Source organism: Mirounga angustirostris, unplaced genomic scaffold (genome assembly GCF_029215605.1).
Source record: "Mirounga angustirostris isolate CCGP_5_RB_7025 unplaced genomic scaffold, mMirAng1.0.hap1 SCAF_1, whole genome shotgun sequence".
NCBI lineage: Eukaryota > Metazoa > Chordata > Mammalia > Carnivora > Phocidae > Mirounga > Mirounga angustirostris.
In genome coordinates, this window is record NW_026991709.1 from 134,930,852 (window position 1) to 134,943,941 (window position 13,090).

At 36.2% G+C, this 13,090-nt stretch overlaps 1 protein-coding gene across 3 annotated transcripts in view; it reads right to left on the minus strand.

Moving 5' to 3' along the window:
- The window catches only part of ZNF385D (zinc finger protein 385D), a 933,228-nt gene that overhangs the window by 114,517 nt on the left and 805,621 nt on the right, over positions 1-13,090 (minus strand). For all 3 annotated transcript variants that reach the window (XM_054504443.2, XM_045903875.3, XM_045903876.3), the window contains one exon: positions 9,079-9,189. In XM_054504443.2, the coding sequence (XP_054360418.1) occupies positions 9,079-9,189 (111 nt within the window). The remainder of the gene's footprint in view (positions 1-9,078; positions 9,190-13,090) is intronic.

The following is a 13,090-nucleotide window of genomic DNA, read 5'->3' on the forward strand; positions in this document are numbered from 1 at the left end:
TGATGCAGAGAAAATAAGCTCTGCTTGGGAAATGGATAAAAAACCTGTTAAGAGACTACTTTCTGAAACCTTATTTATAAAGGCATCTAAGAGAAGGTGTAAGTCATACAGCCGGATCTGATACCCCGATAAACCTGATAAGAATAAATTTGCCATACCTCGATCTCCACAGATTTCCTAGGTAAGGAATTAAACGGCTCGTTTAGGTCCACTAAAAAGTAAACCACATACGTTCAGTGTTACCTGTGCAATTCTTAAAAGGTGTCTCTCTGCTTCTCCAAGTATTACTGAAAATCACACACAGACGCAGAAAATTAAACTTCCATAGCACACCATGCCTCCATTTGCCTTCCTCAGCTTCGTCCTCACAAGGAGTAAACTCCCCGAATGACTGCAACCTTTACCACTATTACATTCAATTAACATCGAAACACAGATTTGGACTGAGACAACCGATCCCAGAGGCACTGTTTTGCATTTAAAATGAGGTTTGGCAGGCTTGGAAGAGGTGAATCTGGGCCAGAATGTTGGGTGTACTGCAATGTTCTACAACAGTAGCTAGATTATACAGAGATCTAGGGAGTCTGAAGGAATACATCCATTTTCTCAAGTTCCGGTTCTAATGTCGTCTAAGAAATTCTAGCACCATCATCCCAATGCAGTGTGCGATTTATAGCATGCCTGGTACAATTTCAATCTCCTTAAGCTGGAAATAAAACCAAATAGCCACTCTTAAACTAGTCAGTACAAGAAGCTTCTAGTGTGGAGGAGGTAAAATGAATGGGTATGTTCATTTCATCTATAATCTTCCGGCCATGTGAACCCTTGAAAAGGGTACAATGACTCTAGTTAATTAATACAGATAATAGGACTCGGCAAAAGAGACAACACAGAGCAACAGCTCAGAAAGCCAGGATACAAAGGGCCACAAAATCCAGAGTGACAAAAGAATAGATGCTAATAGGAATTACCTTTTACTTAAATTCCTTTGCTCCTCTGCCCAGGAACAAATTCCTCTACTGTCCTAGTTTCCAGGGCCACGGCAAAACCACTGGTTTATTAAATGTTAAATGAACTATAATGACCTATAACAAAAAAGGCAAGGGAGGGGCACCTGGGTGGTGCAGTCAGGTGAGCAGACGACTCTTGATTTTGGCTCAGATTGTGATCTCAGCTTCTACACTCCAGCAATCTGTACTTCTAGCAACTTAGCAATGCGAGTATCCACCTTGATTAACTTCTGTATTGTGTGTAGAACTTAAGTGACCAATTGTCTTAGCGGAGAACGGTCAGCTGATGCCAATGCAAACCTCAAAATAAATTTCTCTTAGGGCATTTCACCTGATATGGCAAATAAAAGCACTGTGCTGGGACTTAAGAGCCTGTTTCCAGCCCTACCAGCAGTTTCAACAGCTTAGACACCTTGGACAAGTCAACTGATATTCTGACCTTTGTTTTTTCCAACTCTACACTCTCTAAAATGGACAGAATGACTTCTTAGACATCTCTGAGTCCTAATACACAACAGTTCTCTGAGGTGCTCACAGTAGTTCATAAAAATACAAATATCACTTTGATTACCGGAAGTTATGTAACGCATCTACTCATTTACATGTTAAATCAACTTCTCTTTCTAGAGAAAATGGTTAAATTTTCCATGTCTAGGAGAATCTGATAGAAGACTGAATTTTATTATTTTGTTTCTCTTTGTTTATAGAGAAAAAAAAGCCCAGAGAAATATAGATTCTTTTATAAAGAGTTCTCTTTTCTCAGTCCCTTACCCTTCATTCCATCCACAGATGAAACTCTGGAATATCAAAGCCTGAATCAGAGAGTCCCGAAATATCCCAGTGTTGAAGTTTTATTTTTAAAAGCCTGCCAAAGAAGCACGACGCTTAAATAGGTTCCTGTGCTCTTGACTGGCTCATTTTCTCCTGAAATCTCTAACAGCCAGACCCAATATTTCCTGCCTAGTCCTTCTGTTCCAAGTTTTGTTTTCTGAGAATTCCTGACAGAGCTCTAGGCTCTATTCAGGAAGTAGACGGTAGTGAGGCTGAGTGATGAAATGGGGCTCAAATGCACACTCAGAGCATAAGCCCTTCAAAAGGGACGTCCCAGGCACTTGTTTCAAAAGCAGCCAAACCTACAGTTCATCACCACATGCCCCAGAGCTAGCTCCTCACACAAGGGTGACATGACAGTGCAACTAAACCTCATCAGGCCCCAGACATGTCTCTTCACACACAAGCTGAATGGTGCTGTCATAGAAGTACTTTTGAAGAAGAAAAAGCACCCAGTGGGAAGGCCACAGTGTGCAGCCCGAAGCTCTAAATAGCTCTGTGAGTCCTGAAGACGCACGAGAGACACTCTCTTATGACAGGGATGTTTCAAAGCTGCCTGAAATTTAATTTCTAACTGGGTCCCTCAGAAAATCCTTTGGGACTTACCAGCAGCAGCAACAGACTGAAAGAGGTTGAGAGTTTCTAATAAATGCAGCTTTGCCAGGGACAAGTTGACCCTGCGGTTTTTAAAAAGGTAAAGATTTATGAGGAGTGAGAACCTCAAATCAACACAAAAATACACTAAACACAGTCACTTGCCACAGGGTAGATCCCTTTAAGTACTTTTCTTAAAGATAGATATTTTCCAACTTCAGTTTTGAAAATAAAACAATGATAACCACATTATTTATCCCGTAACATAAAAATGACCTTTCCATTTCATTTGCTATACAGTTTATAATCCAATTGTTTACATGCTCTATTTTATAATCTTTACAACATGGCATAAGGAATGGCTATTCATTTTATTTATTTTTTATTTTTTAAAGATTGTATTTATTCATTTGAGAGAGAGCAGGAGAGTGAACACAAGCTGGGAGGAAGAGGCAGAGGGAGAGGGAGAAGCACACTCTCCACTGAGCAGGGTACCCGACATGGGGACATGGGGCTTGATCCCAGGACCCAGAGATCAGGACCTGAGCTGAAGGCAGGTGCTCAACCATCTGAGCACCCCAGGTACCCCTGGCTATTCATTTTAAATAAGGTGATTATGGAACCTGTAAATTCAACAAAGAGCCCCAGGACACACGGCCAATTAAAAAAGTGGCAGATCTAAGCAAGAGGTTGTCTAAATCCTGATCCAGTGATTTTCCTACCATCACACTTAGCTTCCCTGGATGCTGTTTTCGCGTTTAGGATTAGATGCACATCCCCATGCATAGATTTTTATTAACCCTTATCCTAGGATATGCAATAAAATGCTGAAATCTGAATGAGGCAATGATATCTATGAACTCTTCTGGGTATGTTTTGAGATAGGAGACACTGCCAGAAATAGGCAAGAAATATTTAGAAAACTACAACTGAGGCCTTCAAAATGGAATTTATAATATAGGACAAAATATGTGTTTTTTTTTTTTAAAGCCATAGTAGGATAGTAGATGCAACAATTCCTTTTTATTTTATATTATTTAAGTGTGCTCAAAAAGGACATTTGGAGAATAAAAGTAGAAAGAAATAAGAACAGTTCTTCAACTCCAGTACAACCACCATTAATTTTTTTTCTCTTCCTCCAAGCAGTATTTCCTTTAAATATCGACCCCCACAAAGAATATAGATTTAAAGATTTTAAAGATGTGCCTTAAATTGTGATATTATGAAAGTTTAATTATCTAATTTGGTAATTTGGTAGGAAAAAATGTTCCTTTTAGCAACTTCATCACTACAAGGCCTCATTTGGTTACAGAAGTTACCACAGAGATATAAGTTAAATTCAGACATATTGCTTAATTTTACTACATTCCCGGGTTCTAAAATGTAGAAAAACAATAATGATTTCTATTTTATAATGCCACTGAAAAATGTATCAATTATATCGGTGATAATCCCAAGGATCCCCTTTGGAGGGGTCTTAGGGTTCCAAGCAACACAACTTTCTAATGAGGTGCTTTTCCCTTCTGCTTTACAAAACAGCACCTTGAAGTAATGATGCTGGATAGTCCTGAGTCATAAAGACAGGTTGCTACTATATTATCACACAGTAATTTGCATTTGTACTTAAATTTTCACCAGGTTTATGATGAAATCATGTGACTGGATATGGGTGATGCCATTTGAAAGTACTCGCCAGCACTGGTGGGCAAGGTCTGGCCCAGGCTCTAGATGACTTTCCACAGCAGCCGACACATCCAGTTAGTTCTGCAAGGAAAGGAGCCCCCAGGCACACAGATCTCCAGCCACACCATTACTGTAGGATTGGCTGGAGCCTTTGGATGGACTTGCTACTCTGCCTGGACCAGACGGGGCAGGAACAATGACAAGAGTGGACACTGACCCTGTGTGGCTAGTGGCCAGTAACTGGCCAGGTGGCCTTGTATGTCTCCTATATTTTCTGCTCCTCAGTTTCTACATGGGAAATTAGCAAAAATTTTCTTCTGTCTCTAACATATTACGAAATACTATTATCAGGCTAACCAGAGTGACTCTTAGATGCTACAGCTTAATGATTCTTTAGTTTGGGGCCTGAGATCTTACTTTCCACTCTATAAATAGTCATCAAGTAATCATTTGATACTTCACTTAATAACCTTACATCCATGCTGCTCCTGCTATAAATTGTCTTTCCAAGGTACACTTAATAACTTGCTCAGGCCAATGGTAATATATGCTTGTTTTAAGATGCTGATAAAATAACTGGACAAATTATAACCTTTTGGTCTTTATTTGGGAACTTTTTGCATAACCCTTATATGTGTTTCATGTAAATGTTGAGAAAAGTTTTGTTTTTTTTTCAAAGAAAAAACCTATACTAGGAGAAAGCAATCTCATTTAAAGTGCATATAGTATAATATGCCATTAAAAAAGATTTCTGTGGGGCCAAAAATAGAAAATGTACTGTACAGGAAACAGGTATTACATAACACCAAACCACACAGATTATAAAATGAAGGGTTAAAAAATAAATAAGGCCAATGGTAATATATGCTCAGGCCAATGGTAATATATGCTTGTTTTAAGATGCTGATAAAATAACTGGACAAATTATAACCTTTTGGTCTTTATTTGGGAACTTTTTGCATAACCCTTATATGTGTTTCATGTAAATGTTGAGAAAAGTTTTGGTTTTTTTTCAAAGAAAAAACCTATACTAGGAGAAAGCAATCTCATTTAAAGTGCATATAGTATAATATGCCATTAAAAAAGATTTCTGTGGGGCCAAAAATAGAAAATGTACTGTACAGGAAACAGGTATTACATAACACCAAACCACACAGATTATAAAATGAAGGGTTAAAAAATAAATAAAAGCATAGAGGGAAAGGAAATTGAATTTTCATGATGCAAAGATGAAAAGAACTACAAGCTATTATTTTCATTGGAAGGGGAAGAAGGTTTGAAATATAAAAAGGTTCATAAGGCAAAAATACTTTCCTATGTGATTGAGGATGCAACCAAGCATACAAGTGAATTACAGGGTTATTTTTCCAAAATAATTCTAGGTTTAAGAACGGAAATAGGAAGATAAATTCCAGATATACCTGGAAGGAGCAGATGTAGTTTTACTGGGATTAAAAAGCCTTTTCTTGGGGGGCACCTGCGTGGCTCAGATGGTTAAGCGTCTGCCTTCAGCTCAGGTCATGATCCCAGGGTCCTGGGATTGAGCCCCACATCGGGCTCCTGGCTCAGTGAGGAGCCTGCTTCTTCCTCTCCCTCTGCCTCTCTCCCTGCTCATGCTTTCTCTCTCTCTCTCTCTCTCTCTCTCTGTATCTCTGTGTCTCAAATGAATAAATTAAAAAAAAAAAAGATTAAAAAAAAAAGCCTTTTCTTGGGTTTAAAATGGTCAAATATGAGATATATCTATACGTACCTATCTAGAAAATATTTGTATTTTCTCTTAATGTAGATTATTTTCTTATATGTGGGTGAATGGATAATAAATCCAATTGATCTTGGCACTCACTATTAAATATTTTATAAAAGTAATATTTGTGGACATGACCAGTCAATAGTAAACAAATCTCATATTTCCAGAATATTAGTTCCCCTTATTGACATAATAATGCTACAAGACATTTTTTAAGTCTCTAAAGGAGTTTCTGCTCCTGTACTTCAACTTTATAATAATTATATTTTGTTTGTAAATCATAGGTAAAATGTTGTTATGTCATTTATAAGTTTAATAACATTGGGTTTTCCCATTTTTTTTAAACTGCAATTTTAAAAGTTAGCATTGCATAGTGAATTTACATTTAAGGTTCAAGATAAAAGAGCAATGAATGCACACGTGTCCAGTTTATATAGAGCAATGAAGCTATACTGGGTAATTATCTGATAAATTCAAGTGGTCATAAAATTCAGTTCAAATCTAAGCCAAACATCCAAATGAGTATCTGTGGCAGGCCGAATAATGATATTTAAGACCTAATCCCTGGAAACTATGAATATGTTACATTATATGACAAAGGGGGATTAAGTTAGCAGATGGAATTAGGTTGCTAATCAGCAGATTTTAAAGTAGAGAAATTATCCTGGATCATCCAGAAGAATTCATTGTAATCATAAGGGTCCTTAAATGTGGAAGAGGGAGGCAGAAAAGTGAGGGTCATAGTCATTCAATGTGAGAAGGATTCAACTGACCACTGCTTGCTTTAAAGATGGAAAGGAGTCATGAGCAAAAGAGTTGCCTCTAGAAGGTGGACAAGAAAGGCAAGAAACTGAATTCTCCACTGGAGCCTCCAGAAGGAACATAACCCTGCCAACAACGTGATTTTAGCCCAGGGAGACCCATTTCTGACTTCTCACCTCCAGACCATAATACATTTATGTTGTTTTAAACCACCAAATTTGCCATGATTTATTACAGCAGCAATCAAAGATTAATACAGTAACCATCTAGTGAATGGTCAAGTCTGCAATTATGTAATTATGACCCAGACGAATTAGTCTAAATTTTCCAAATACCTTGGCCACTTTCCATGTACCACATGCCCGACACACCTGAAAGCAAAATTGTGAGAATGAGAAGCAACTGTCCCCGGTAAATACATATTGATTTCTATATCAACTTGAAACTTCATTAGGCAAAATAAATTGCTATTCTCTCTTATCAAGGAAATAAAACAAGATTACATTTTATAAAAGACGTAAATGTTCTTTTATGTTAATGTTAATGCATACTGGGTAATAATTCTAAAGACTTTAAACATGACTTTGATATCCATCAACAGGATTAGAAACACTCAAAAAAAAAAAAAAAAAGGAACAATTTTCTTGAAGTGGTGAGTGATCCATAGCTGAAGATCACCAACCAAGGACCTAGCCTAGATGTGGCAGATGGTTTTCTTAAATTTAGTGGGAGATTGGGTGCAATGAGCTTGAAGTCTCTTTCTGATTCCCAGTTTACAGGAAGTTTACTTAACACAGAGGAAAATATTGACACTAAATTGTTGGCAGGAGGAGATATTGAAATAGCCCCCATTAGATGTAAGAAGCTGACCGCATGGCTCCTGGGAGACTTTTGCATCATTATCTGATCAGTTCCAAAGTGAAATATCAATACGATTTAAAAAGGAAAGAAAGCAAGAAAGAGCCACTTAACACGGCAATTACAGAACTATATGATTGTTCAATAAATGTTTAGAAATGATCAAAATTGAAACTATTGAATTCAGAACTCTAATGTACAGGTCAAGAGGACTCTTCTTTTTTTTACTGAAAGAGATTATTATATGACATTTATCAGTTGAAAAGATTTTTTGTTAATAAACTGTGGCAAATTTCTTAAAATTCAAATCAAATCAAAGCACTTGGTATTTAAAAATCAACAACAAAAACAAAACAAAAAACCAAAAACCTCTCTTTAAGTAACCTCTCTTTATATCAACAAATACCATTTAGGTGCTATGCAGGCAACCTACTTTTTTTTAAGCCAACAGAAGAAATGTTATAAAACTGTCTGATGGCTGTACTAGTAGGTGTGAGTTCATAAGACAGCAGCGATCTTTATACAACATGAGATGTTCTCATAGAAGAAAAAGACGCTATTCCTGTCACATCTGTTTTCTGTGCATGATTATCTCACATGATCTTCTCATTACCAGAGCACCTAAAAGATTTACTTGCCTAGAAAGATTAAATATTGGAAGGCCTAACATTCTCCAGAATCCAGATCATTTTGGTCATCTCCACACTGCACATCCACGTAGGGCAAGATAATGGCACCTCGGAGGAGAAGTCATTTTGACAGGATGGGGTCCTCTGTTTGCCTAGAGTACCAACAGGTATTCAATACCTAGACCTTCCAAACCAACACTCCTTCTTTTTTCTGTACCTCTCAGGACAACTCCACACCAGAGGAGGTTGGGGAAGGCAGGCAGTGTTTTTCACATTGGCCATAAGCCAAAATGAGCTTCACTGTGATGAATCCAGAGATTTTCTGATCCTTAGAAAAGGTATGGAAGATATGAATAACTCTGTGGATAATTTGCAAAGCACTGGTCAGGTCCACAAATGTCTCCTTTCTGTCATGTTCTCCACTTAAGTTTTATTCATCAGGGGGCTTCAGTGCTTTGAGGTCTTTCAGACTCCCTATTAAAATGCTAATACTTCTAGGGGAATAACTTGAGAACTCTAACACAAATATCATTAAGGACACAAGGGCTGGTCTGGAATTGGGGACCACCAAGGCAGATAAAAAAATTACAAAGCAAAATGTTGGCCTTGAAATATAAGTCGGGACCTATCTTATATCAGAGGTATAATGTATTAAAAGTCTTGTTGGTCCTAAATTTGACTATACTCCAAAGGGAAAGTGTATTACCTAAATTTAGTATTCCCGAGAGACTAAAAAAATACCATTAAACTGCAAGTATAAAATATTGTTAATGTATGATGTTTCCATAGTAAACAATCAAAAATAATAAAATAAACTCCAACTTTAAAAGACATAAGAAGTTAAAATGTTATCTTTGAATTTTGACATGCTCAGTTATTGGAGAAACATGTTTAAGAAATCTCTTCTGCAAGATTGGAACAGCATAATACATTTTTTTCAGTGAATACTGAATGGTAAACTTACATCGGAATTAAATCTCAACTGGCAAATGTTGCATGATATGATTTGCTTTCTTCGATGAGGAAGAGGAACCCCGAATGTATGATTTATTACAGCTTTCTGAATTGGGTCCATCTGTAATGAGAAAGAAAATACAACAAATAGAAATAAAGCTTGTCAGTTCCATTGGAATGTTGCCTATTTCATTAAAGAGCCAATCTGTACAGCTTGAATCTACTGCTCACATTATAAAAAACATTTTTATTCTAAGAAATAGCCTTTCTACTTTCTTGGAAAATAGACAATAAGCTCGAAGCTCAGTATGATAAGAAAATGATAAATGTACCCATTAGAGTTTGCATACTAACTGTTTTTTCTCATTTACGATCAACAATTGTCTCAATTTGATAATCCTCAAATATAATTAAAGGTTTATCAAAACTCAAGTTATTGCAAATGCCAGCAATCTTACACAGAAGTGTGTCTATGCCATTGCCCCAAAATGGACTTGTAAATAGACTTGGTCAGATGAGCAGTTCTGAAAATAAATTATGCACCATAATCCAACATTAACCTTAGGCTACGTTTGGTATCTTTTCTATGTTAAGAATATAGTATACAAATCCTGCTTTCTTTTCTTTTCTTTTTTTTTTTTTTTTTAAGATTTTATTTATTTGAGAGAGAGAGAATGAGAGAGAAAGAACACATGAGAGGGGATAGGGTCAGAGGACGAAGCAGACTCCCAGCCGAGCAGGGAGCCCGATGCGGGACTTGATCCAGGGACTCCAGGATCATGACCTGAGCTGAAGGCAGTTGCTTAACCAACTGAGGCACCCAGGCGCCCCCAAATTCTGCTTTCTAAGAATTCAAATGCAATCAAAAATCTATTCATTCAAAAATCATTTATTGACCATTTACTATAGACTGCTATCCTATGGACTTATTATTTGAGGTTCAGAGAGTCTGGACCAGACCAGTTATCTCTCTCCATCCCATATTCCCAGGATAGGTGCAGGGACACCAAAGACATAATGTCAGCAATCCGGCTCTGATAAAACTCACCAGCTTTGTCCTACCATCCACATCAGGGGTTCTCAACTGTTGGAGTCAGATAAAAATTTTGATCTGCTTCTTAATACTGGTGCAACCTCTTTGCTCATCTGTGTCTCCTAAGGTGGTGATGATGTTCAAAAGTGGTAATTTGTGAAATTTACCTAGCACAGTCAGTGCTAAGCACATTAAGAAGTCAATAAATGTTGGCTATTATATTTCTCTATTACAGCACATGTGAAGATCAGAGTTAACTTGAGCCTCAACCTCCTATAATCATTGTTGGCACACTACTAATATCTCACATGGCCAAGAAACATTTCAAAATAAATCAAATGTTACACATATGGCTATGACTTCTGTTGAATGCCTGCAAACTTCAGAACTCTTAACTCTCATCAGATATAAAGTTCTTCTGAGAGTCCTCACAATGGGTTTAGATAACTCAGAAATAATTTGACACACACACAAAAAGCTAAGAATGTGTCTGTGAAATACTTTAATATTCAGCTTCTTTGATACATTATAGTTTATTAATTATCCTAAACAAGTCATTGATAAATTCCACCTCCTTTTGTGTATTTCAGGTTACCAGAACCAGTTCATTCACAGGCTGTCTTCATAGTAGGTAGGAGGAAGCTTCTGTCTATTTAGTCATAATTCCTATTAGGCTGTCTAGGCACTCCTAATGCACAATAAAAATAATAGCATTCAGCATTTATTGTCTTCTATGTGCTAAGCACTAGGCTAGGTGGTTTATATATTAAACAGTTACAATGATCAAGAAGAACTCATGGGTGTAGTCATTTTTATCTTCCATCATCACTTTACATTTTTTTATCTGATGTTAATCCTTTCCCAAATTCTGGAGGAAACTCAGCTATCCCATGATTTTTCTGGTCATTTCCAGGTATTAATAAATTCGAGGATCCCCTTTCTTCTTACTAGTGAATTTTATCATACTTTTTTTTTTTTATCATATCATACTTTCTTTTTAAGCAGTTTTATTTAGGTACAATTTACATATAATAAAATTTAGCAATGGTAGGTGTAGAATTTGATGAGATTTGGCAAATACATACAGTAGTATTATTACACAAAACATTTCCATTTTCTGGAAAAGTTTTCTCCTGCCCCTCTCAACACCTGACTCCCACCCCCTACCTCTGAAATCACTGGTGTGCTTTCTGTCACTATATTTTTACCCTTTCTTGAAGTTCATATAAAGGGAATCACCTCCGTTTCTTTAGAAGCCCAAATGAAAAATGCACAGAGCTTGAGAAAGCCAAGAGCCACACAAATGTGTGAATCTGGGCTACTTCAATAGCCTTCTTTCTGTTTCCTAGGATCACTTTTATACTTGTTTAACGTGCCATCACAATGCTTCTCTGACAACAATCATAGAGAACACTCGGAGATAATCTGCCTTTTAGCCAACAGCTAAAGAAAAATTAAAAGCAGAAAGAGGTCACGGACTTAGAGGTAGCTGCTTCATCATATGTTACTGCATCTGTTCGTGCATAAATGGGGCCTATTTCTATTTAGGGATAAGGTGAATTATGTCTATAATCCATTTAGGAATACTGAAGTCCTCTTATAATGACACTATAAAATAGAAATAAATTATATGTCTATATTAAAGATGTTCTCTGAAAATGAATAGCGCTGAATTTTTATCATATATCAGTGAGCAGCATATTATTTTGGTCTTTCAGGAACACTGGGAAAGCAGTGACCACATTCAATCCAAATTTGTGTAGGAGGTGTTTTGGAACTAGACACTTGATGCAAATGTGGCATATTCTCTAGATTTAATTCTTTTATTTGAATTGAATGATGTTCTGATCACTGTGAGTATAAAATCAAATTTCAAAATGCAAAGTAGTGTATTCTTCAGAGACAATTTTATTTCCCAGTATAATTAAAAAAAAAAAACCCACTTAACTGAATTATATTTCAAAGATGGATTTCACAAACTATAGTTACACCAAAAAAGTAATTATCTTTATCATTTTAGAAATTCAGTACAATGAAATGATAAGTTTAATGCCTTTATTAATGAGCATGAATCATATTCACCTCTCTAATACATGCATCTATAAGTAAAACCATTTACAACAAAGAATCATGAAGGGGCAAAATCTAAATAATAACCAGTTCTATTGTTACATAGTTAATTAAATGATACCACATGGTATGCATCTATTACCAACCAAGGGGACACACACACAGCCACTTTGATCATTGTCTAAACCTACCATTATTTGCCATTATAATCAAATATTTTGTTTAAAAAGAAAGTCATATGTGTTGGTTTTTCCCACAATAGGTACATACAATACCTTATTGTATGTATGCATATTATCATTAGGAATTTTTCCACAAAATCAGTCTCAAGAGATGCCAATGTGTGGAGGTAAGAAAAAGAGGTTCTTGGGTCAAATAAACTGCAAGAAACCTCGATACTACAGCTTGGACATTCACAGTACACACTAAAATGTTAAATTCTCTGAGATGACCTGCAATAAAAATATCTGATTTGAATAAGTAATTTCTAAAATAATATAACCAAAACTTTTGTTTTCTTTGTCTTTAAATTTAGCATCCTTGCTCAATGCATACAGTTTAGAAAATAATGATCCGGTAATATAAACAACATAAAAATATGAATGAAATGGAAAGCCTTCAAAAGAAAGTAAAGGCATTAAATTAAAAATGTAACACAAAGAAATGAGATCCATAAGAGCTTAGATACATTTCACTTAACTCATGCAGCATGGAATTAACTAAATTAAATGGTAAAATCTACATGATATTTTAATACATATTTATCTAATTTCTAAAGTGGGATATTCTAAATACATTACCCAACCCCCCAAACAAACAAAAGTGAAGAATGATACACTACCTATTGATATGCTTACCCAAACTCTAGTCTAAAATTCAATTTCAAACTCAGCCTATGGCCTTATTTAAAGCCAAATGA